The 27,664-nt window shown below is 40.4% G+C and overlaps 1 protein-coding gene across 2 annotated transcripts in view; it reads right to left on the bottom strand.

Annotated features, from left to right (window-relative positions):
• SMAP1 (small ArfGAP 1) overlaps positions 1-27,664 on the bottom strand; it is a 453,919-nt gene that overhangs the window by 265,958 nt on the left and 160,297 nt on the right. For both annotated transcript variants that reach the window (XM_077487401.1, XM_077487402.1), the window contains exon 4: positions 22,917-22,992. In XM_077487401.1, the coding sequence (XP_077343527.1) occupies positions 22,917-22,992 (76 nt within the window). The remainder of the gene's footprint in view (positions 1-22,916; positions 22,993-27,664) is intronic.

Raw genomic sequence — 27,664 nt, forward strand, 5'->3', positions numbered from 1 at the left:
ACCAATTAAAATGGCTGGGCGATCAATACCCAAAAACCACCAGGCTGATGTCAGCAACTAGTGACGAGCTCAAGGAGATCGCAGTGCTGGAGTAAAGTAGTTTGAATTTTATTGCTTAGGTAACACTTTTGTTCCAGTTGTCAAAGATCACACCACGTGCATTGGGACTGGATTGGAATGCATGGCTCTGTGCAGTTTTAATGCAATACAAAGCAAAAGGCCTTGTTCTCCATGATGCCAATTTGGTTTGTTACTGTGGTGTGCACTGAAAAAAGTATGACATATAGTATTTTTTCTTTTTATGCAGCGTGGTGTGACAATCCACCAGATCGCACAACACTGTGGCCAACACAACTTGGCGTGTCATATTGTGACATGTCATTAAAGTTTGCACAAAAAAATAGAATACAGGCACGCACAACATGGAAATATCAACTGGGCCCTTGGGCCTGTCAACAGGTTACTCAGGCATTAAGATTTGCAAAATGTGAGAAAGACCATATCTATGCTCCCACATTCAAGTATTCAGTATTTACAAAGGGGTTTTATGGGGTTCTGGGGGACTGCAGGAGTTGACAGCCAAACAGAATTTGAATACACAGTTGCACGGTCATGCTACACTGTATTCAAACAAATTTTTTAGCATTTTGTTCCCACTAATAAAGCTTTCTTTGGGTGGTATTTGATCACTGCTCTTTTTTTTTTTGCGCAAATAAGACTAAAAATTTTGAAAAAAAAAAAAAAAAAAGTTTGTCTCTGTTCTAAAATGTCCACTGATGGGCACTGATGAGGCTGCACTTATAGGTGGCACTGCTTTGCAGCACTAATGGGCATCGATAGGTGGCCCTGATGGGTGGCACTGATAAGGAGGCAATGGCAGGCATTAGTCATGGGCACTGACTGGCACCATTTGTGGCCACTGATTGGCATGGATTTTGGGCACAGATTTGCATTCCCTGGTGGCCATGGGTGGCATCCCTGGTGGTATCCCCGGTAGTCAGAAGTGAGCATCCTCCCTCGGGGGGGGGGGGGGGGGGATGGGTAGTGTCAGCGCAGACCCCCCTCCCCTGAAAGGAGAGCAGCTGAACGGCCCTCCTCTACTTGCGTCTGTCAGACACAAATGGGGAGAAGCTGATACATGGCTTTTCTGGTCTACGCTGTGATCATCCGTGATTGGACAAGGTTGATCACGTGGTAAAGAGCCTCCGTCATAGGCTCTTTACCGACATTGGTGTTGCAGTGTGTCAGACTGTGCACACGGGGGCTTGCCAACTGTTATCCTAAAAGACGTCATACGACGACCAGTCAGGATAACGGAACCACCACCCGGCCGTCATTGTGCTAGAGGCCAGGCTGAAGTGGTAAAACTGTCACACATTTTGGTGCAAGTCTTTTACGTGTATTTTGCGGAGTGTCCCTGTTTTAGTGCACACATCATTACACACACACACACACAGCATGATACAAGCTTAAATGTAACCTTCGGGTCTTGCATGGGTAGGTCAATGTTAGCAAAATTTAGTAAAATAGGTCTCAAAAACATGTTGTGAAATAAGGCTAAATGTATACCCAGGCATCTTATGGTGTCCACCCAACAGGCTACAAAGTTCTGTGAAAGTACAGGTTCTTGTTAATTCCATCTGTTTTCTGGGTGCAAGGTATATTAAAACAGAACTACACTGCATACCAAAAATGCTATTTAATTCTTTAACATTCAAAAGTAAACTCCCCCCCATCCATCCATGTCTCCATGCTAGGTTATGCTGAGAAAACACACCCCAGCATTTCTACTGCTTTCCATGCCCATTTTGAGTAAGGGCAGATTATTTATGTAGTATTTACTTCCTGAAATTCATCAACCATTAGCTCAGGCACGCATGCAAAAGAGTGTGTTTAGCGTGCAAAACCCCTCCTACCCTCTAAAAGGGTGGGATGTATGACATCAATCATTTATCTAGGCATAGAACCAGGAAGTAACTGATGAAATTTAAAATAAATTTTAACACAAGTGAATACGATATACTTTCCCATATAATTTACCAATGCTAGCAGAATAAGGATTAAAATAGTTCATGTTGATTGAGAGAGTGAAGTTCCACTTTAACTTTAACTTAAAAGAAACAAAGTCTGATGTGAACCTAAAAAATGCACATCTTGCCAAGCTCCATATACAAGACATTAATGGAGATTTTTTTTTTTTTTTTGGGTATGGTCAGTACATGCCAAGATTGATTAAAAATTAGGTCAGCCTAATTAGCTGCCTAAAATCACAAATCCTATGTCCACATTAAGGATGAAATGTCTAATATATGCATGCTGCATTTCTCATTTTGTCTCTATTCAGCGTTATCTCTGCCGTTTTCATGCTCAGCTGGATACACTCTGCAGGAAACGGACAAGAAAAAAGTGTCACGACTCTATAGTTCCATTTCTATTCACCTTTTTGCAAGCCAGATGAAAATAGCTCCTTTTTCTTGAGTATAACTTTTATTTACTGGTATTAACCTTTTTGCTGCCAGAGCAGTTTTTGCATTTTTTTCACACGTTTAAAAAATCATTCTAGGCCTGAAGATTATATAAAACCCCCAAGCATTATATATTTTCTGAAGGCAGACACCCTAGAAAGTAGTTACAATTTTTAATGTCACTTGATATTACCGCACCCGTGAAATGGCGACATACTTCAGCACCCTATATTTTCTATAGGAGACTCTTCAAATCCAAGGGTGTATAGAGGCAATAGAGTAGAGGCGCAGCCGCCTGAGTGCCTTCACCTGACAGGCAGGAGTCTGCCCGTCAGTTCATACATTCTCAGTAGCTGCAGCCACCGGATTGTGTGAGAACCCCCCTCCCACTACTCAGGTCTGTATGACGTATGGACCTGGCAGCAAAGGGGTTAAAGGAGATCGCTAAAAATAAATGTGGTAATGTATTTATAAAGCCACAACGCACCCAATTTGGATGGACAGTTCAAAAATGCACTGTTCTATTCCACATTCCAGCGACTGAAACTTTGAGTGTACTATTTCTACTATATCTATTTCTCTACCCCTCACGTATCACTAATTTACTATCAGATATATCAGTCTGGATGTCACACCACTTCCTCAAAATCAATCTATCCAAAACCGAACTTATAATTTTTCCTCCCCCATATGCCCCTTCCCCTGATCTCACTGTCAAAATTGATGGCACAACCATAAGCCCATCCCCTCATGCCAAGGTTCTAGGTGTAGTCCTGGACTCTCCTTCAAGCAACACATCCAATCACTGTCCAAATCCTGCCGCCTCAACCTCCGCAACATCTCCAAAATACGCCCCTTTCTAACTAATGAGACAACAAAGCTCTTAATTCACTCGCTGGTCATCTCTCGCCTCGACTACTGCAACTCCCTTCTCATTGGCTTACCTCTACATAGTCTATCACCTCTTCAATCCATTATGAATGCCGCTGCCAGACTCATCCACCTTACCAATCGCTCGGTGTCTGCTACTCCTCTCTGTCAATCCCTCCACTGGCTTCCACTCAGCCAAAGAATTAAATTCAAAATACTAACAATTACATACAAAGCCATCCACAACTCTGCCCCCAGCTACATCACTAGCTTAGTCTCTAAATACCAACCTACTCATCCTCTTCGTTCCTCTCAAGACCTGCTCTCTAGCTCCCTCATCACCTCCTCCCATACTCGCCTCCAGGACTTTTCCAAAGCCTCCCCAATCCTATGGAATGCCCTACCCCAATCTGTCCGCTTATCTCCTACTTTATTAGCTTTTAGACGATCCCTGAAAACACTTCTCTTCAGAGAAGCCTACCCCACCCACACCTAACTGTATTTTCATTTTCTCCATCAGCTCACCCCCCACAGTTATTACCTTTTGTTTCAACTTGACCCTCCCTTCTAGATTGTAAGCTCTAACGAGCAGGGCCCTCTGATCCCTCCTGTATTGATTTGTATTGTAAGTGTACTGTCTGCCCTCATATTGTAAAGCGCTGCGCAAACTGTTGGCGCTATATAAATCCTGAATAATAATAATAATAATAATACTATTGTAGACTGCTATGTGCAGACACCTGTTTAAAGGAGAAGTTCACTTTTGGAACATGTAACATGTTCCACCCGTTTTTAGGGTGGAACACATAAAACCTGTTCCAGCATTTGTACCTTCTCCCTCATCCCACCTCCCTGTGATAGTGGGTGGGGGATCCTTTCCCCATACAATTTGAAAACAGGATGGCTGTGTGGGGCTCCATTCACATGGCTGCATCATTAAAGCACAGTTTTCTGTGACTGAATAGACCACAACTACCAGCCATTGCAGCTGACTGCTTGTAGTTTTAAATTAATTACGAGAAAGGAATTCTGATATGCAAGATTGCAAAAGTGTGTCACATCCCATAAAGAATATATAGAAAATAAACCCCTGGGGGGTGGGATATTGGGGGCACTACCAAGAGACAGAAATTCTTCTAATTTTAAAATTCTAATTGTTATTGTCTCTCAGTAGTGCCTATAAAATCCCACCCCCAGGGGTTCTTTTTCTCTCTAAATTAATTAGGAGGGCGCTGTGGAGTGGTCTCAGTCCATCGATCGTCCTGCTCTCAACTGCCTGTCCGTATCAGAGGTAAGGGCAGACCGCTTTCCTGAAACACTGCAGGAGCCAGATATTGCACCTGCAATCTCCTGGTCGCAGGTTCAATGCTCTGCAGGCTCCTTAGAAAAATTAAAATAAAAACGCAGATTTAACTGCAAAAAAATATATATATATATATATTTCTTTTTTTTTTTTTTTTAAAGGTAAAAAAAAAAAAAAAAAAAAAAAAGTTTTTAAACAATTCTAGCATTAATAGACAAGGTAGCAAATACACTTGCTACTGGATTTCATAGAATATAAAAAGGGGAATTTTAACTGTAAATCCCATATCTATGAGTACAGTACAAGACCTTGGGTTATAAGCAGACATCTTAAGGTGACTAGACACTGACAAAGCTTTTTGCCCCACTGGGTGTTGCAGGAGGAGCTTTTTCTTTTTACAGCTTAAATCTCTTCAAATAAGTGGTCCTATCCATCAAGCAGGATGTTCCTGATGCAAGCCATAGCTCCAAGGTAGATTTAGACGGCTCTGACTCTGTCCAGGCAGTGAACCGCAATTTCCTTTGGGTGCTTGGTAGTAGGGCACCAAAATGGAAGTACAAAGCCTTCATTGATATCACCTTAGAAAAGGAAATCTTTGTGAAGGATAAAGAATAGCTCTGTAAATAAATAATAAAAGGCTGCTATACATATATATATATATATATATGTGTATGTATATGAGAAAGTCAATGTATGTGTGGCTTATGCTTTTGCCTGTAAGGGCAATACAACAAATTCACATTCATGTAAAATTGTAGAAACATTCTAAAGGTTTAACAATCCCTTTATATGGACTGCTGATAGAGAGTTAATTGCTCTCCACCCAATTCAGAATCTCTTGTGCCAACCCTAGAGGTTCCTGAGATCTGGTAGCATGTTGAACTTCTTGACCCTGAACAGTCTCCCTGAAATCCCATAAGGCTTCCTCAACTAGTGAACTTGCATCTCAGCAAACTTCACTGGTACCCAAAGGGTCCACGCCTTACAAAATACCATTCTGAGTGAATCCATCCATCACTTCAGTGAAGCTCTTACCAAAGGCAGGGAGCTAAACTCAAATAAAAACTAAAAAAGAAAACAATAGGATCTCTGGAATGCAACTGGACCCAAGTTACTGTTAGATCTGCTGAAGTCATGAGGTTCAAAAAAAGTCTCATGACGTCCCTCAGAGAGACCATTTGCATTAATGTCATCTGCATGACAACTGACAAGACCTTCAAAATCTTTTCCTTGGGAAGAAAATAAAACAAAAAATAAATAAAAAAAACTTTTGGACAATCCAGATAATGTAGACCAAAACAATCCTGGATTGGGCTGGAATCAGAAAGGACTTTTCCCTGTTAATAAACCTCCCTAGCTTTTCCAAGGTGAGGATTACCTTCTGCAGGTCTTCCAAAACTCATTTGAGGGGACAGACACATGCCATCTAAATATGGAATTAGGAGAAAATTCATGAAGCTTAGCCAAGGGTAAGACTACCTCTAAACCAAACCAAAACTGCTTAATAAAATAAATAGGTATTAAAATAGTGAAAATTCTGGGATTGTGAAAAACAAGTCCATAAGTTGACGTGATTTCCATACAATTTTTCAGTAAAGAACGTCACCACGGAAGGTTGTGATAGTAGAAAAGGAAAACCTCCAAATCATAAAATGGCTGCTTACCAGCTTCTGAGACCTCTTATTACAGGAGGTCCGAGACACCTTTGGCTCTAAACCCAGCCAGGGCCCTTGAATCCAGGGGGTTTGCGCTGTTTATAAGCCTCCACTGCCCAGAGGGAAATTGATCAGCTCCTAAGATCTCTTGTTACAGAAGGTCTGAAACACTTGTGGCTCTAGAATCAGCCAGGGCCTTGATCATTCAGCGCCGTTTCAAGCCAACTTCCGATGATCTCTAAATTATAAGATCTAATGCATGAGGTAAGAAAATGCCCGATGACTAGCCACATCCTCTGTCTCTTGAACTCCAAGATGAAAAGATGGATCCGACAGCTCCAGGCTCAGCGTCCCAACACCTCTGATAAGAACTCTGATGCAAGAAGATGCTCAAGTTTGTTTGGAATTTCCTTGCTTTGTTTTATGGTTTGTTTTTCTGTTCTAAATCACATCATGCTGATTAAAAAAAAAAAAAAAAAAAACACACCTCAAGTAAAATGTGTTTAATTTATTAACCACTTTCAGACCGGACCATTTTGCTGGCCAAAGACCAGACCACTTTTTGCGATTCAGCACTGCGTCACTTTAACTGACAATTGTGCGGTCGTGCGACGTGGCTCCCAAACATAATGGACGTCTTTTTTTTCCCCCAGAAATAGAGCTTTCTTTTGGTGGTATTTGATCACCCCTGCGGTTTTTATTTTTTGTGCTATAAACAAAGCATGACAATTTTGAAAAAAAATTTTTTTTTTACTTTTTGCTATAATAAATATCCCCCCAAAAATTTATAAAAAAAAAATCCTCAGTTTAGGCCAATACGTATTCTACATATTTTTGGTAAAAAATAAAAATCACAATAGGCGATTATTGATTGGTTTGCACAAAAGTTATAGCGTTTAAAAAATAGGGGATAGTTTTTTGGCATTTTTATTAAAATATTTTTTTTTTACGTAATGGCGGCAATCAGCGATTTTTATTGTGACTGCGACATTATGGCGGGCATTTTTGACACATTTTTGGGACCATTGTCTTTTATACAGCAATCAGTGCTATACAAATGCACTGATTCCTGTGTAAATGACACCGACAGTGCAGGGTTTAATCACTAGGTGGCAGTGTAGGGGTTAAATATGTCCTAGGGGTGTGTTGCTAACTGTGGGGCGTGGGTGTTTTACATGTCACTGATCTCTGCTCCACTCACAGGGAGCAGAGATCAGTGACACTGTTGCTAGGCAGAACTGGGAGATGCTTGTTTACTTTAGCATCTCCCTGTTCCTCCTCCCCGGGAGACGATCGCAGGTATCCCCACGGCAATCGAGTCCACGGGACCTGCGATCGGACTCACGGAGGTCCCGACCGGCACGCGATGTCATGGCGGCAAATGGGCGTACGTACCTGTATGCCCATTTGCCTGTCCATGCCATTCTACCGACGTACATCGCCGTGCGCTGGTCGGGAAGTGGTTAAAGAAAAAAAAACATTTGCTTCATAAAATATTGGATGTGGCCATTGTACTGAAATGTTTGGAGACCTCTGATTTAGCAGAGAAGTAAAGGGAACATCCACTGGGCCAAAATAATATTTAGAGAACGAAGATTAAATGTTTACAGATGCAAAGGACCAGTAACCCGTAACTGACCAAATTGAATAAAGTATTAAAAGCAGTTATAAATTAGTGAAGCAATTAACAACAAACTGCATGGGACAGGCTGCCATGGTGTGTTTTTGCATTGTGTAGGTTTCAAAGTAAATTAGGTTAGCTCATACAACTGGGTAATACATTTAATGCTTAGCAGCAGGTTTCTGAAATTATACGCAAGCGCCATGAGATAGTCTCATTAAAATCACTACATAATTGTATATTTACCGTTTCAACTGTCAGACAGCAGCATTGCCAAAAAGCACACTAAATAGCCTATCCAAATCAACTTTCTGTATGACTTACATGGCTCCCTACTGCTTAGTGTAATTGAGCCGGAGGGTATTCACAATGAGACGGTCTTACAGAGGAGTTATAATACCATTTTCAAATATGGACAAAGTCACACACTTCCAGTGTGCACCTGGGTGTCTCATTTTAATGATCATTAGTTTAGTGCTCAACAGTGAGAGAAGTGTGAACCAGACTCCTAGTTAATAAAAACTGAATTTCAACAAATTACTTGTAAATTTGCAGTTGAGACCCGTCTGAGCCGAAATAAATACACAGAAATGTCTTTTGGATCAAGCAGAGGAGGCAAGATGGGAGTTCCCAATACAAGCACTGCATGTTATGGTGCCCATTTTTTATTTTTGTTTTTTACACTTAGTTATTTTTTATCACTTATGACTGGGGGGGGGGGGGGGGTCAAAGGTGCTACACCACTTTTTCTGCATTAATCCCTGGTTAATGTATTGTGCCAAATTCATGAAGCATTTATGACACTTTTGGTTCTTACAGCGACTTATGCACAAAAATTTAGGCAGTTCTAAAATGCACCACTTTTACATTGTAAAGTAATGAATGTGCCGACTGTGCCCACACATACAATTTTCTTGCACAACTTTTCATTAGATTTACCAAAGCCATATAATATGAGGGCTAACCTAAACACTTTCAACTTGTGTGCAATCAGGCAAGCCCTTCTACTACGTAGTGGAAGGTAAATATAAAAGGTAATTGAACAAGAAAAATTGTACAATAAATGGCCAGGCTTTAGGAAAGTGGAGCCAATTAAAACCAACTATTTTAGTGTGCAGAGAGAGATTTTGCCAAGTGTCTTGAAGGCATTCTAAAAGTGACACAGTATGAGCCAAATTCAAAGAAAAGTATATGCATTTGACACATTTTGCATCACTTTAAAAACGCATGAGACACACACTTCGCAACATCTGTCTACGCCAGTTTTTATGAATTCCACGGTATGTCCTCTATGCTGCAGGAGCTTAAAATACGTGTGACCACCTATGCTGACCTTTGAACGAAAAGGATAACAACAAAAGTATTACACTTACACTGTTTACTTGATGGAAAAATCACAACACATAATATTTACAAGCTGAATGTCATAAATAATAAAAATGCAAGCTTTCTCAAAAGTCTCCAGAGGTCAGCCCAAGGTCCTCCTTTTAAACCACTCTCCAACAAGTTCACCAGGCCAACATCTACCAGTGCACTCATTTCAGCACTATCCATGACAACTGGAACACACCAACATGCTTGTTAGATAAATAAGCCAGCAAGGAAAAAAAAAAAAAGGAAGGTTGAAACTAAAAATCAAACAGTTGTCCATTTTTCTAAAAATGCAAGAGAAAAAAAAAAAAAAAAAAAAAACACACAACATGGCTCAGCTGGTCAACACAACCTTATAAAGCTGGGCCAGGGTTATTATACAAGCTGGTGCTTAGTTCGCTTCCCATACACTGGATTTTAAAAACGAATGGATTAAAATAACTACAAATCTTGTTTCCTACAAAGCCAGTACATGACAGTTTACAGGACCCACATCTTATTGCACTAACCTTGGGTATTAATAATGTTAACACTTAGTTTGGAATAAATGAAAAATTGCACAGTGTGATATTCTACCTAAACAGACCACTGAATTCACTTGCAATAAATCACAAGCAGTCTTTCATACTACACAGTTGTTTGAAGCCATCAGGGATGCACAGGTCACCTCTCTGAATTACAGAAACCCCCCCTCCTATGTTAAGAACGCCCTATTTTATGGAAAGAAGGTAAGTGGTGATGTAGTGGTTAGCACTCTCACCTAGCAGTAAAAAGGGTCACTGGTTCGAATCCCAACCACAACACTACCTGCCTGGAGTTTTCATGTTCTCTCTGTGCCTGCGTGGGTTTCCTCCGGTTACTCCAGTTTCCTCCCACAATCCAAAGACATGCAGGAAGGATAATTGGCTTCTGTCCAAAATTGGCCCTAGTATATGAATGGGGACCTTAGATTGTGGGGTCCTTGAGGGTAGGGACCAATGTGAGTGTGCAATATACAGGGATAGGGACAATTGTAGACACTCACTCAGGTTGAACTGGATGGACTGGTGTCTTTACTCAACCTTACTAACTATGTAAGTGGGATGTGCTCCATATTCAAATCGGGAGCAAGCACAGGAAAGGAAAGGAAAAAAAAAAAAAAAACACATACAGCTTCTACAACTAACAGTAAGCTTTAATAGATTACATTTTTGTTCAAAAGTTCAGAATTACTTTAAATCAGACACAGTATGGCATTTAGTGTTTTCAGAAAGATAACAGACCCCATATTTCTCCCATGTGTCAATTTAAGGAAGATATAGAGGCTATAAAAATAGTTACTGTCTACGAATTTGTAGAGCAATAATACTTCCAAAACCCACATAAAAATAAACTTGTACAACACTGATTTGCTATTACAGTGAAATAAAGGATGTAACAAATTATCTTGTAGGCAAGGCTAAGAAGTATTATGAAAAGGACATTGTTTCAGAAATAAACAGGGCTTATAATGTTATTTTAATAAGACAAATAAGCAAAGACAATTACTGTTTCAGGAAAGCTTTATATTTCACTTTCTTTAGTCTGTGCTTGATAATGGATGACAAAGCTGCAGTTGCTTAATAAGCAACAGAAAGCAATCACACCTATGCAGTCTTTGCTTCTTTGGCTTAGAATTACATTAAAACCTTTATTAAAGACTGCATTTTGAGAGAAAACATAAAAGCTGATAAAAAAAAGGAAAAATATGAATGAACTCAGGAAATAAGCTTCTCGTGCAAGCCACCTTGCTATGCAAAAATCTTCTCTTAACATCCCAAAGGAGCTACTGTCTCATCTAGTCAACAACGCTTTGTAACTTCAAAGCAGGTCAGGTTTATACATATTAATCACCACAAATCATGTAAGGCTCTAACCTGCATTTCTGATGTCTAGAAAAAAGCCTCTGCAAATACATATTCTAATTTAAAAGAACAGTATAATGTATCCATCTACAGCTTCATAACCTTTTCAGGGCTTATTATGATTTTATGATAGCAGTAAGGCTTTAAATCTCTTGTAACGACAATAATAAAATAGGAGACAGAAAGCCTTTTTAGATATTTTCTCATTTTTTTTTAAAGTCTAGTCTTATGGTGACCTTCTATGGGGCATTTGAGTTAAAAAAAAAAAAAAAAATGTGGGTATGATAGGGAGAGGGCGTTGTGTTTAAATAGGAGGTGAACAACTGCATTCTCCCAAGTGTACAGTTTCATTGTAGACTACATGATCTAGCTTTTTTGGTCTCATTTTAGACCCAACTGGTTAGGATAAAAGGGGTACAAACACCTTGCCTTTATTTTCGGTCAGTAAAACAGCACCTCTGATCAGATGACCCATTCAGAGTTTTTTGCAAAAACAAGAAATCAGGGCAAGTTTTCTTCTCCGAAATCACCACAAGCTATTTACACGCCATTTTGATATTGCCTTTGCAGTGCGATGAAAGCACCAAACCCTTACCAATAGGCATACTGACACATTTAAAAGTTTGTACAAAGTCAACACCATTGTTAGCTGAATGTGCAAACTGCTTGCTATTTTAAAGTGTAAGACAATAGATTATGCTTTGTTGTTATAGGTATTTTGGGAATTCATGGATGTAAAGAGAGGGGCACCACATCCTTAACAAATCTCAAAGACTAGCCACTTTCAAAGATTGCATATATTATGCCCTGCAAAGGCTACCCTGGACCAAGGCTCGACAGTTGCTTGGCTGTTACAGTAATAATGTAAAGAAAGCTGGACATTGACAGTCAACAGTTGTAAATTAGTAAATGATCTGCTCTTCAAGAGATCCTTCTTTTCTCACATGCAGACCTGTTTTCTAGAAGCGTACATAGGTTTTGACCATAGAGTAAGAGAAACAAACATCCCATGAGACCTTTCACTTCAAAGACAAAAAAAAAAAAAAGTTTTTTTTTTTTTTTATTTTTTTTACAGAAAACATGTCACAATTTCTGACAAGGTATGCAAGCTTGAGCACAACTGTATGCAGACAGATGAACACACACACACAGTTATGTGGATCACAAATAATATGCAAGAGACAATAAGTTAAACCCACAAGTTTTTTTTTTCCATTAAATTTTACGTATACTGCACTTTTAATAACATGATAGATATGGATGGTGGTTGAAGGATACAGTGGAGATTAACACGGTTTATCATAAAATATTTTTTTTTTCTAAAAAGGTATGTAAATCAGACCAAAAAAAAAAAAAGGAGGGACAACTGGGGGGGGGGGGGGGGGGGGCAGAAACGAATGGTATCTTAATTCAAGGAGCACATTATGACCACCGTAGCTGCGAAGTACTGATATTTTAAACAGAACAGAAAATAGTACTGGTACTTGAGAACTTTAGCAGTTTGCCCGCTTCACCTTTGTTGCAGTACTGTCTCAATTGTGACTTGCAAATTAAAAGTAGGAGATTCACAAATGTGGGCAGGGTATTAGGAAATCCGAAAGATGTCTTTACCATATATCACCATGTCAGCAAATGGCCTAGAACATGATTATACATAGTAATCATCTGGGTTTCACCCTTTTCTGAGCTCTACAAAATATCAGGAAAACTCTGAGGAATTACAGCAATCCCCCTGGAGAATAGTTGCCTGCTGCTATACTGGGATTATGCATTGCCACTACAGTACTAATGACCAGCACAACTTATCTGACAGTTCTACTGCCTACAACTACAGGATATCCACTACGACAGAATGCTAGAAAACTGTATGCATTTTTTCCTTTGTAGAAGCACAAAGAAAATGCTCATAATACAGTGTGTGTGTGCGCGTGTTTACACAGGAAGTCTGACAATCTAAATGACAAAGTTCACGAGGGTGAAACATGTCAGAGGAGCAGTTTCAAGGAGGGCATGAACTATGTCGCTTTGGCTAAAAAAAATTTTACGGAGACAAGTGACATCAGGGTGCAACTTCTCCTGCATAACTCAAACTGGCAACTATTCTTAAAAATGTGTGTGGAGTGTTAAACTTGGCAGTAAAAAACTTCATCATTCAGAGCTTAGTCTAAGGTGGATGACTAAGTGTTAGCTCATATGCTGCACTATTCCTTCCAGGTTTTCCTAGAGCCCTTTTATAAGGTACTCCAGAGTTTTCTACTGCTTATTATGAGGACTTTGCTACAGGAAGGCCAACACCCAGGTTGCGGTATACTTCATCAGACACTCCAAGTTCTATAAGATGGATATCCAAGCTTCTGTGGATGCAGTTTTTGGTTGCAAGGTTTTTGTAGCAGCATTCTGAATTAGGTCTATTGACCCTTATTGTTGGGTCTGTTGGCACAGTTCTGTTTGCCTTGTTGTAGCCCACCCTTATTGATTGCTTTGGGATGTTCCAGGATCTATGAATAGCCAGCCTGTGTCCCGTACTGTATAATTAAGAGGAATTTTGACTTGCTTGTCAATTCTATATTTTGAAGTATAATACAAGATAGACAGAGACCACCCTCCCATCCATTCATGTGGTACTCTGCATTGCTTGCTAAAAAATGTCATGCATCCCTTTCTAAAGCTTCTCTAGGGTCCAAGCATCTGAAGGTAGAAGCCTAAAATCCAAGGTTTGGTGAGGTTTACAGGCAAGTCAAAATTCCTCTTATTTCTGGATGTAGCTCCACCCCAGACAGATGGAACCAGCACTGGCATTGTGCTGGTTCCCACATCAAGTATGTGTAAACCGGGGCTAAAACAAGTCATCCCTGACCTATCTGCATGTATTATAAAGAAATTCATCCCAACAAGACAGACAGTTTTATGGTTGGTTTCCACCTGTGTTGATCTTATTAGAGCAATCCACGGTGGATCAATTTTCATAGAGTGGCACATGTGCTGCTGAAGGGCAATCAGGCAGTGCTCATGTGCCACAATTGCAAGCCTAGTGTTGCCTAGTGTCTGATTGTCATTGCAGCTTAACCCCTTCAGCCCTCGGAAGATTTGGCTGCTCAGTGAACAGGCCATTTTTTGCGGTTCGGCACTGACAATTGCGCAGTTGTGAAATGCTGTACCCAAACAAAATTGACATCCTTTTTTTCCCAAACAATTAGAGCTTTCTTTTAAGTGGCATTTGAACGCCTCAGCATTTTTTTTTTTTTTTGCGCTATAAACAAAAGAGCAACAATTTTGAAAAAAAAAAATCAAAAAATGTAACTTTTTGCTATAAAAAATATCCCACATTTTTTATAAAAAAAAAAAAATCAAAATTTCCTCAGTTTAGGCCGATATGTATTCTTCTACATTTTTTTTTGCGCAAAGCAATCAATTTACACTTAATGCCTGTTTTTTTTTTTGTTTTTTTTTTTTTTTTTTTACAAAAATAACACGCAATAAGTGTAAATTGATTGCTTTGCACAAAAAAAAATTATGGCATCTTTATTTTTATTTTATTTTTTACTAGTAATGGTGGCGATCTGCAATTTTTATCAGGACTGCAACATTATGGCTCACACATCAGACACTTGACACATTTTTTAAACCATTGACAATTATACAGCGATCAGTGCTATAAAAATGCACAGATTACTGTGTAAATGTCACTGGCAGGGAAGGGGTTAACACTAGGGGACGATCAAGGGGTTAACTGTGTTCCCTATGTGTGTTTCGAACTGTGGGGGGATGGGACTGTCTAGGAGTAGAGAGATTGGCGTTTATACATAGTACGCTCACACGATCTGACTCCTCTCCTCTGAAAGAACCGGGATCTGTGTGTTTATACACACAGATCTCAGTTCTCGCTCTGTCACGAGCAATCGTGGGATCCTGCTGGGCACTCGCATCGGATGCGTGCCCCTAGTGGCCAAAAGGAAAAGCGGCATAAGGCAATGTCGATTTGCCCAGCCGAGCCAACCTGCCACAGTAAAACTGTGGTGGCTGCTCGGCAAACGGTTAAAGTAGTATTAAACCCAAAAGCAAACATATTGCAGTTTATAAATTTTTAAAGGTGATGGTTGCATTTTTTTTTTCTTTAGACCTTCTTTATTTTCATCTTGCGATGCAGTTCGCAAGTCTGCAAGCAGCTCTTTTACAGATGTATCAATTAAACAAGATGAGACAAACCATTTGACACCGATAAGGGGTCCTTCCAATGATTAATTTTTAATTTGTGTAAAACCTTTAACCCATAAAGAAAAGAAAAAACAGTTAGGTACTTGGTAACTTTTTCTAAGAAGTCTTCCAGGCCACCATCCAAGAGATAGGCTCCTCCCTGAAACAGGAAAAACATTAGTCCACCATTATAAAATTTGTCAGTTTTACCTGTGTGCCTCAGTTATATTAAAGTACTGAATAAACTTTCAGTAAGCTAAAGCTTCCCCACTATACCTGGTATTTTCACTTTAGGGTGGGAAGTAGTGCTGCCCTGGAAGATTTCTTAGAAAAAGTTACCAGGTACCTAACTCTGTTTTCTCCAATCGTCTTCCGGGCAGCATCCGAGAGGAGTATCAAGCAATACTTACTAGGGTGGGGATAAAGACTGGAGCACCTAGCGACCAAATACCTGGTCTTGGCTGGAAAGCTGGTCTATATGGTAGTGCCTTGCAAAGGTACTGAAGCTCGATCATGTTGATGCCCCGGCTCTGGTTGCATGGGCTCTAATCCCACTTGGAGGGTTGAGGTTTTGTGCTTCATAGGCTGTCTGTATGGCAATTCTTATCCATCTGCTGATCGTGTTTTTTGATGCCCGTTTTCCTTTATTGGCTCATGCATAGAGGACGGACAAAAAGGTATTTTTTTTGCCAATCCTTCGTGTCTTTTCTTGCTATCCCTAGATTTTGGAAGTGATGGGATAATTACATTTTGCATCCTATGGAATGTTGCAGAGACTTTTGGTAGAAAAGCCGGGTCTGGTGAGAAGATTTTGTCTGTTTGCATCAGGCAGTAAGGTTCCATCATGGAAAGCGCTTGGATTTTGCTCACTCTTCTGGTCGATAACAGGGCCACTAGAAGTGCAGTTTTTAAAGTAAGGTTTTTGTCTCACCTATCTTCCAATGGTTCAAACAGGGGAGAGCGAAATCCTCTGAGCACTGCGGACATATTCCATGTTGGAGTTCTGTCAGTTGCAGGTCTAGCTCTGTTTAGTGATATTAGGAATCACTTTATCAGCAGTTCCTCTGCTAGTCTGGTGTCCATAAAGGAGGAGTGCTGCCACTTGTACCTTAAGTGTGCTCCGAGAGAGATTGTCTGCTCCTTGTAGGAATTGAGAATTGTCAGGATGATCTGTCTGCTGGGAATCGGTTTTTATTCCAGGAGAAAATAAAAAACTTTCCTTACTTTCCCGTAGATTGCTCTAGTCACGGGTTTTCTGCTGTCTAGAATAGTGTTGATCACTGACAGCCCTTTGTTTTGTAGTCTTACCCTTTCAGTATCCAAGCCGAAAGCTTCAGGAGTCTGTGGTTCAGATGGTTGACTGGTCCCTGTGATAAGAGATCTGGAAGACTGGCAGTGTCAGCTGTGGCTGGACGCTGAGGTTCTTCAAGTGGCTGAATCATTCTCTTTGGGGCCAGTATGGTGCTATGAGTATCACTGCTGCTTTCTTGGCTTTGATTTCTTGCATCACTCTTGGTATTATGGCAGTAGGAGGGAATGCATAACACAACTGCTGACCCCAGCTGGGTGATTGCATTTACTTCACTGTTGCAATTTGTGGGATCCAGTGAAAATAACGCTGGTATTTTGGGTTTGGAGGCAAACAGATCTACCTTCGGTACTCCTCATATTTGTGTGTGTTCTGTGAGAAAGCTGCTTGATTTAGCGATCATTCTGTCTGTTTCGTAGTCTTCCGGTTCAGAAAATCTGCCAGCGTTTTGTCCGTACCTTTCAGGTGGATGCCCGATATTGATCTTGCGTTTGTTTCTGCCCACAGCAGAATTGTTCCCGTTAGGCTCATCAGGCTTTGGGATTTTGTCCCCCTTTGCCTGTTTAAGTATGCCACCGTTGTGGCTTTGGTGGATTTAACTTGCGTCTCTCCCCTGTATCGCTGGTTGGAAGGTTTTTAGTGCCTCTTCCACAGCTTTTAGCTCCCTCATATTCAAGAAGGCTTGAGACCATTTGAAGTTCCATTTCCCCTGTGTGCAGTGCTCCCCCATGTGTGCTCCCCAACCTAGGGTAATGGCATCTGTGGTAATCCTAACAGGGTTGGTTTGAGCCCATCTGTGCCCCACAATGTATCCCGGAACAGAAATGGATGGGGGATTAGGGGTTGCCAACCCACCAAGACAGAATATAATTCTGCCTAGGTATCATCTGAATCTGTGCCCAGGTGATGGCTGGGATCGAAGAGGTCATCAGTCCTAGGACTGCCATTCCTTGTCTGATCATGATCGACTTTGTCAGAGAGGCTATTGCCTGTGTTTTTTAGTTTTCCTCCATTAGAAAGGCTTTGATTTGTCTGGCCTCTAGTACATAACCCAAGTACACTACTCCCTGGCTTGGGATCAGCTGTGATTTTTCTGTATTTACTATCCACCCCAGGTTTTGTAGATGGGACATACTTGTGTGCAGATTGATTTCTAGGGTCTCCGCAGGGGTCTGCAAGGGTCATCTTTTCAGAGTCTGCAAAGATTAGTTGGTCGTCTATGTATGGTATTACGCCAATGCCTTTTTGTCTTAAGCCTTTTAGAGCTTCTGCCATTATCTTTAAGAAGTTCCTGGGCACAGAAGAGATGCCGAAAGGGAGAATTGTATACTGCAGGTGTAGGGTGGCTGCCGGTAACTTTCCTTTATGGGAATATGTAGGTAAGCATCCTGTAGGACTATTGTGGCCATAAAATGTTCCTTGCAGTAGGATATTTCTGACTGATAAGACTTCATCTTTTTGTTTTTCATTCCCCTGTTGAGTGGATTTGAGGTTCAGTATAAGCCTTAGCTTGCCTGACTTTTTTTTGTGTTTGTAAAGCTATGCAATCTAGTTTTCTCCTCTTTTTTTGGAGGGACATGACAGATCACCTTCTGATTTAGCAGGTTTTCCAGGAACTCTAGAAAGGGCTTTGCCCAATCTTTGTCCCTTGGTAGGATGGTTACTAAGTACTTGGTTGGGGGCGGTCAGAAAATTCTATTGCGCAGCCTTCCGCTATGCTGCAGCAGATGAATTTCTTGTAGCGTTCATCCACTGGAGGGCAAAATCGGCGAGTCTACCCCTCACCTGAAGACAGTCTTTTTTGTTCTTTGGATTAAGAGGCTTGAGGATGAATTCTCTCTTGCCTTTTTGCTCCCGGCTTGTTGAATTTTTTCAATTGCTGAAAGGGCACCTTCCCCTTTTTTGGTTTGGGGGAACCCCTTGTTTTTTGCTTCGGTCCTGTCTATTATGGTTTCTAGGTCAGGCCAGGTCTCCCGTGAATGGGATTTTGCATAGTCTGTTCTTGGAAGAGATATTGATCAATCAAACTCCAGATGTATTGAAAAGCAAACAATTTCAGATGCGTCACACAAAAGGATGATGCTTACAAGCCAAAATATGCAGTAAGAATCACACAAAGATGTACATCCCCTCCTATCTACAATAATATAGTTATAACCCTTCTATTGGCTGAGGAAACACAGATAGTGTGCCTGGTACAAAATTGTACTTTATTTGGCCAATTAGTGTTTCCTGTATAGTCTTGTTCTACCATATATGGTTAAGCTTAATCATCCTACAACTTACTATGGAGTCAGTTAAAGCAAACGGTATAGCAAGTTAATACAACGTGCTCAGAAGTCATCTTAAAAATCACTCAGGGTTATTGTTTTTCTAATATTTTTTCTAACAGTCACACAAACATTTAAAACTTTTCTAACATTCCCTCCTCTTGTGTGACTATTTTATCTCAACACATTTCGATGATGGCCCCTGTGTTATACACTTTCGGACTGTATATCATTAAGTTGAGCTTCAATGTCCACATAGTTCTCAGAGGTAGGAAGGGCTTGATACATTGTTCTAGAGACTGCGGTTTCAATCAGTTTTGTGAAAGTCCTCGAATACAGGGAATGCAGCAGCATCCGCAAGTGACCATAATGGCCAAAGCTGCACAGATACCTTTACGGTTTCAGCGGAGGTCTCCCCTAGAAAAGCTGCTGATCTGGCAAGTTCTTACCAGTTATTCACTTGGTGCGTCACCTTCTAGTAACTCTTGTAGCTGGGTCAACCAAACTAGTAAGGTGGTAAGATGCAGGCTATACAGGTGGAAGCCATCGCTGGATTTAGGTTTACCGCCCCTGCTTCCCAGGCCCTCTTCAAGAAAGCTTCTATCTTCTTATCCATGGGGTCGCTTAAGGTACCCATATTGTCAAAAGCCAATTCAGATTTGTTTGCGACTCTTCCTAAAGAGGCATCCACTTTGGGGCATTTAGTCCAGGTCTTGGCATCTGCTTCTGCAAATGGATATCTGCGTTTAACCGCTACTGGTACGAAGAGTTTTTTCTCTGGTTCTTCCCAATCTTTTTTAACAATGTCTTTAAGAGTTTGGTGTACGGAAAAATGTTTTGGGTTTCTTAGGCTGCAGTCCTTCATACATTTTGTGTAAGGTAAGCTCTGTGGATGTTTGCTCTTAGATGCCCAGCGTGTCAGCTACAGCTTTTAGAAGACTGCTTGTATCTTCTGAGGGGAACAAGTTGTCCTCGGATGACAGATCTTCAGAATCTGAGCATAGGCCTTCCTCAGATTCTCGTTTAGATTCATCAGAATCGTCCTCTTGCTGCTCCATCTCCTCCCTGCTACCCGACAGTACACACGTCCCACTGGTAGATGGGGTAATAGTTTGACTAGTGCTTGCCAGTGCCTCTAATTTCTCAATTGCTGAGCGTAGTGGTGTCATGGTGTGCTTTATTGCTTTATTGAAAGAACTGAGCAGGTCTTTGAGATGAACTTACAATTCTTTAGCCACCATCTTGTCTATGCATTTTTGGCATAAAGGTTTTTCCAATCAGGAGGAAAACAGTGGTCCTAAGAAGTGCATGCTTTGTTTCTGTTTTTTGCCTTTCTTTCGGGGTCTTTGACTGCAATCAAGCACAAAGAGCCATTGAGGTAGGCGATTTACCAAACTGAATGTAAAGACAAGTTTGTAGTAAGGTGAAGACAGAGGTGACCCCAGAGTACTCTGGCTTACCTTGGAGCTGTCCTAATTTGCAGGATCTGCAGGGCAGGGTGGAGAAGCATCTGACATGGTCAGCCACCAGGATCCTCTGCTTAGCAGGCCCTTATTAACCGCTTCCTGCATTAGCTCCGGCCCAGTTCCCAGCTGTCCCCATGTAGGTTGGTGGACATACCTGCACATGCTGCTTCTTCATGTCCTCCTTCCTGGTTTTCCATTAGGGAGGGAGACCTTTGCCAATCTCAAATTTTTCTCTCTTTTTTTTAAATTCACTCCGCCGCCCGGAAGTGACATTACAGGAGGTGACCCACTCTGTTTTCTTAGAAGGCTTTCAGCCTTCACCAAATTGGCCGCCGACCGTAACCGCAAGTGAAATTTTTGGCATGCCGGCGACATCTTGGCGAACCCTGTGGGGCGACCATGTGAAAGACGCCAGTAGAGGCTGTGGGTGTAGCGGCCGCCCCTCACGGTAGTACGGTGGTCAGGCGTGCTGACAGCGGGCAGACAAGCAGGCCTCCACCAGTGGAAGAAACGGCATGGGGGGGGGGGGGGAGAAACGCAAGTGGCATCTGTTGCAGCTTGGGGGAGGTTGCAAGCCACTCTGTAGGGGTGAAACCTCAGGCAGAGCATTATGCTCAAGTTGCTGCCCCTGCTTGCCCTCCCAAGGCCCGCTGGGCTGAATGGGATGCTGGACAGGGGGTCCCCTGCAAAAAGCACAGAGACTTTGAAAAAAATATATATATGTTTTGAAGCTCCTGTGGGTCCGGAGGAAACACAAAACAACTGAGGCACACAGGTAAGACTGACTAATTTATAATGGTGGGCTAATGTGTTTCCTATTTCAGGGAGGAGGCTCTCGAATGCTGCCCTGGTGAACGATTCGAGGAAAAACTGTTATAACTGTTGGAATATTTAAATCTGCTAGTACATCACTCCCCTCCCCACAGACCGATATTACTGTACATTTTTGGTTTTGTGTTTAATAACTCTTTAAAGTAAATTCTGCTCCAAAAGTAGCTCATACATTTTTGAGCTTCAGATGTAGATACTTGATTGTGCATATTTTAGGTACAGGCTCACTTTAGAGAAATAATAAACCTCCAATTTTTTAAGCACTTACAGCAGCTGGTTTAATCACTTACCGAGTATGCAGCTGCTTTATCCTTAAAGCCTTGCCTATCTTCCAATTTAAGCTGATGCCATGACCGCTGCCCCAGGTTTCAGGGTGACGTACAGCATCATAAAAAAGGAGCCAACCTTGCATGCAGGCATTAGAGCACTGTCTTCCTACACTGTATGAATCAATAGAAATAGGCCTCTGTTTCCTAAAATGGCAAGCCACTCCCCCCAGCTAACACACTGGCTGGAAACTGCACTGTCAATGGTTAGCTCCCTCCTATGAAGTCTGGAAGTTTAGGGAAACAGAACTGAAAAAGTAGGAGCCAGCAGCATTGAACATTGTAAAATGCAAATGCTGAGGTAGGCATTTTACCTTATTTTAACGGAAAATCTGAAATAGGAAGACAGACAAAAAAAAAAAAAAAAAAAAACACAATCTGAGAAACAGACAGGGTTTTTAGGGGTTTAAAGTCAGAGTATTTGAATAAAAATGAATTACAAACGATACTGGTATCACATAATAAAAACACATATATGGGGGAAAAAAATTAAATAAAACGCCTTACAAAAAAAACTCCTAAGATACTGAAAAGTAAAAGTTAAAATTGACTAACTAGAAATATTTTTATTGTCTGTGTTGCTGTTGGAGACATCCATTTACTTCTTGTCCGATAAGATGTTTTCTGAGGGACAAGTGAAGGTACATCTCTCCAACAGAGTCCTGGGTAGCAATAAAACCTGACAGGGCTGCCAACCTTTCCCACTTTATTAAAAACGAAGGAAAAAAAATGTTTTGGCTGGTCACACACTTAAATAACTAAAACTTTTAAACAATCCACAATTTACCAGTAGTCGTTTATAATCTTGTAGAATATTTTTAGGTACACAAATTTAAATCTTAGGCCCCTTTCACACATGCTGTCCGTTTTTCATCCATCCATAATGGACATCAATGCATCTCTATGGAAAAAACTATGTAAATGGATGATCATCCATTTACACCCATCATCTGTTTTTTTTTTTTTAAACTGATTAAAGCTCTATTTTTCTTCAGTAAAAAAAAAAAAAAAAAAAAAAATATTGATCGGACAAAAAATGGATGTAAAACTGACAAACTGTCAGTTTTTCATCCATTTTTGCATTGGTAGTGGATGAAAAAAAACAGATGAAAAACTGATGAATACTTCATCTATTGATTTTGGCATGACTGAACTAATGAAATGAGCGGCATGTATGAAAGGGGCAAAATCTTTTCATCTTGAATTGTTTTTTTATAAAGAAAAAAACAACTTATTTTGCATTCAGACTTAGCCAAGGTAAGATCCTGGAAAATATGAGTGAGAACGGATAAAGATAAAAGTACACTTATTGCTATTTATCAGAGGGAGCCAGGACATAAATACATACTTACAGTTATAGTGGTTGCAGCATTCTTGTCATAGTATTTCTTCCTTTCATATTTGTCCCTGATAAAGAATTCCACAGATCTGATCCATAAATTAAGGAAGAAAAAAAAGAAAGAATAGGCTGTGCATGCACAAAACAGTTTCTTCTATCTAAATAATAAAGTTTCAAGCTATAACTGAGATACAACCAAGAAAATATAAATGTTTAGGAGAAAAAGCTGCAACTGATCTTATGCAGCCTTTAAAATTAAGCCAACCAGCAACTTTTTCATACTACTGGACAAAATCACACACAAGTTATATTAATGTGAAAACTAAAAACTCCCTTTAACCCCTTTTCCTGCCAGAACCATATTTTTTGCACACGTTAAAATAAATTTTAGGTGTGAGGATTGCATAAACCCTAAAAACATTTTCTGAAAGTAGATAACCTAGAAACTAAAATAGTAGGATGTTCAATTTTTTTATATCACGCAATACCACAAATTTTAGTATACAATACATTAAACTTTATTTTAAGGAACACAAATGCAATAAAATTACCCAATTTTAGGGTACAATATAAAAGATGAGGTTGCACTGAGTAAAGACAAACATGTCAAACCTTAAATTTGCGCGTGCCTGTAAATTGGCGACAAAATTCAGTACCCTATATTTTTCTACAAAAAAAATATAGGGCAATAGTTTAGTATGGAGGAGGTCTGGTGCTAGAAATATTGCTCTCAGTCCAGCGTGCACAGCAATATGCAACATATGTATCAAACTCTCATGTGTAGGTGCCCACGATGCGTGCATTTTCCTTTTGTAAATGCATATATGTGTAGCGTGTTAGCCCCCCTGATCCTTTCCCATTTGCAAAGTAGTTAATCTAACACAGACTATTTTTTTACGCCATATTAATTCCCGAAATTGTGAGTCTAATTGCAAGAACCACTTGTGTAGAATACAAACTGGAGAATTGTTAAAAACATAACTGGGGGGCCCATAACATTTTTATCAAATTGATCCTCCCTGCCACTGATAAAGGAAGTTTACATCACACAGAATACTTCATAGAATTTACTTAACATTATTGGTAAGAAGTTTAATCTAAGCTATTCGGTAAGGGTCAGGGGAAATCTGTATTCCTAGATATCTGAAAGTGGAAAGCACCTCCACTGACCTCGCACACGATGGCAAGGAAGTGGGTCCAGGGGCAGAAGCGCTGACTTATTCCAGTTTATGGAAAATCCGAACAGTTTTCCCAAAATGAATCAATAAGTGCCATCACTGTGGACAATTAGTCGTAAAGGGAAGGCAAAGGTATAGTCAGCTAGGAAGGTAAACATAAGCCAGGAGGGTATCCCTTTTAAAAAAAAGATCAGCACAAAAAGGTAGAGAAAACAAACTAAAAACAGAATCAGCAGCAAACTGAGGCCCAACCTAGACCACCAAAACAAAACTTGCAGACTGTCCGCTTGGGACTTTCATGGGGGGGTTCAAAGATGTTATGGCGATCGTCACAAACAGCAGGATATTCCAATTAAGGGCTGTATTGAATGTATGTATGAAAGATTGCCATCTGTAATCCGCCTGATCACTGGGTATTGTGATGTGACCATCTTATTCATTAAAAGAAAGAAAGCACCCAAAGCTCATCAAGGCACAACAGGTCTTGGAGGTGTACATGCACAAAACTATCTTTCTTCCCTGTCAAGCCATTGTGTTGCAGCGTAAGGTTTTGTGCCTCCCCGTTGGCCACCATTCACAATTTGGCTGGGAAGAACATGGCATACTGCAGATTGAGGACCCTGAGGCGTCGTTTTACACCTTCATCCGGGAATAAGGAGATTTTAGTATTATCCATAATCAATGCACCATTCATATCGCCTGCCTTAGCCAGAAACACATCTCTGTCTTTGTAATTTAACAGTTTAAACAGGAAGCTGCAAGGTGGGTGTCCCGGAGGTAGGGGCGCATGGACACTCAATAAAGACTCAATAAAAGCAACAGGATTTTTCCCCTCTGCTCTCTTGGGTATACCGATTGCCCGCACATTATTGCGCCTCATTCTATTCTCCAAATCATCAAGGTGAGCTTCATGTTGGGCAGTCACCACTTTTTAACATCCTGCATTAAAGGCTCCATGTCGTCCTCCACTGTACCGACCCTTGCCTCCAGGTCTGATGTTCTTTCCCGCAGTTTTTGTATTTCACGCCTAATAAAAGAAACTTCCGCCTTCTCCCCCTTTACTTCAGCTGTCAGAACAGTAATGGAAGTGGTACAATTCAAGACATCATGGTGGCGGTTACTTAGAGTGGGCTCCGGGCCTTCCCCTGTGGATAGGGATGGTGCAGTAGGGAAAGCAGTCTGTGCGCTTACTGTGCCCCACTCCGTCAGCAAGCCAGTCAGATCCTTCAGCAGCACCGTGTCATTTGCCTCAGACTGAGCACCTGAAAAGTCTTCACAGGAGATGAAAGAGGCGGGTGGTTCCTTCAGGGAGGACCTTGAAAAGAATTTGTGTGGCCTCCTTATACTTGTCTTTTGAAGAGCATTGCCAATGACCCCCACTACTGTGTTTAAGCCAATCAGGAAGCAGAGTCCCGGACAGCCAAGGGACTCGTGGACATCGCTGGACAGAGAGGGACCTCAGGTAAGCATTAGGGGGACTAGGGCTGCTGCACACAGAAGGCTTTTTATCAATGTATAGAATGCATTACGATAAAAAAAACAAAAAAAAACGCCACAATATTCTGCCTTTACAACCCCTTTAATATAGGCAGGTATGTTAATCCGTTATGTCCTCTCATAGATCTGAAATGCCACCCACACTGACATTTTTCATAATGCTTGTATTATTGTACTAACCTTCACTATGCTCCCCCACCCCACCATGTACCTGAGAAGAGAAATACCTGGAACTTACAGTTATCGGGAAGCATGTAAATCCCTCTCCAATCTTCCCACGTGACATCACTGGTCCTTGCTATCTAATCAGGCACCAAACTGCCATAAGGTGTAATGATTTGGAGCAAAGGTCTTCTCTTACAGCCCTCAGGTGTATGTAGAGTCATAAAAGCAAGAACATGCTTGCACTGGGCAAAGCACAGGTTCACTTTAAGTTTCTAAAATACACTAATATGTCAAAGTGAAAACTTATTGTACTATTTACTAGGGACATATTTGTTATTAGGACACTCCGTCCTTCCATGTAAATATAAGACAATCTGCATCCTAGCCATTTTTTATGATGTGCTACATCTGCAATGCATCATTATTATCTGAAGCAGCGGTTAGGGCTCCAAGGCTCAGTTTCATGTGTATTATGCTAATATAGATTACACATAAATTGTTAGAAAAATATTTGTACTCGTTCTAAGCAGCATCTGAAATGCTGAACATAGTAGCTCACTGCAAATTCATACATAAATTCAAAGCACAATCTCCTTTTTAAAACATTGTGGCATAGCAGATCAAGGTTTTGTGATATGGTTTCTTGTGGGAGTAGCATCTGATTATTGAAGCCATCACATTTTGGCATTATCTGATTTATGCTTTGCATTTAAGCTTAATCACAAAAAAAACGCAACTGTTTGTCTTATGAAACATTCATGGTTTGGGAAAAATCTATACTTCAACTACAAGAATATTAAATAGGACAAAATATCCCCTAGCTAGAAAACAAGAGTCAGGCACTGCTTTGAAAAACATGTTTCATCCAACAGAGCACCAGAAAGGAAATAAATGCAAGACGACTGAACCAGTATCATATTAAAAACACAGTATTATGGGATTAGTTAGGGAAAAAGAACTGAAAAGGGCACAAGAGTGGTACGACCACTTATAACACAAACAATTAAACTTAAAGTCTATACTAGAAAACCTGTTCATAAATTCATAAAATGCCAGCACTCACAGGTAATACCAGGAGAACAAAATCTGGCCTCCTGTTTGCCAAAACCATGTCCATCATGGACATTACACCACTAAATCCAGCCACTTCAGAGAAAAAAAAAAAATGAACGGCCTTGGCTGAAGGAGACTAGAGCTCTCACAAATTTTTCATGCAGCCACATTTATCCTGTGATTCATATTAAGGTTATTCTCAATATACGTTTTCCATTGGTTGCGCAAGGATTTGATCACAGCAGTAGATGTGTATTGAATCTCTGTATATTCTGATTCGCATAAGGGAAATTCTGGGAACTAAACTGACCAATGTGTTTTGTACAACACCAGTTGGGAAGCTGTGTGAAATCTACATAAAAACAGAATGTAATGATTTGTAAATATAACCCATATTTTATTTACAATAGAAAAAAAATATATATATATATGAAAATGTTTAACTGAGAAAATGTACCATTCTAAGAAAAAAAAAAAAAAGTTTAAACTGGTGGCAGCGACACTTCTAAAAATGTTGGGATAGGGCAACAAAAATCTGGCAACGTAAGTGGTACCAACAAGGAAGTACTGGAAGAATATTCTGAAACTAATTAGGTTGATTGGCAACAGGTTAGTAACATATTTGTGTATAAAAAGAGTATCTTAGATTGTCTCAGAAGTGAAGAGGTTGACCAATTTGAAAAGCTGTCTAAACATTTTCTGAATAATGTTACTCATTGTAAAATTGCAAAGACTAAATATATCATAATCTACATTACATAATATTATAAGACTGCAAGAATCTGGAGAAATCTGTGTGCAAGGGAGAAGCACAATGTTGGGTGCCCATAATCTTTGAGCTCAGGCAGCACTACATTAAAAACGGGCA

Source organism: Lithobates pipiens, unplaced genomic scaffold (assembly GCF_037356315.1).
Source record: "Lithobates pipiens isolate NorthernLeopardFrog02 unplaced genomic scaffold, aLitPip1_a1.2 Scaffold_18, whole genome shotgun sequence".
In the NCBI taxonomy this organism is placed as follows: Eukaryota; Metazoa; Chordata; class Amphibia; order Anura; family Ranidae; genus Lithobates; species Lithobates pipiens.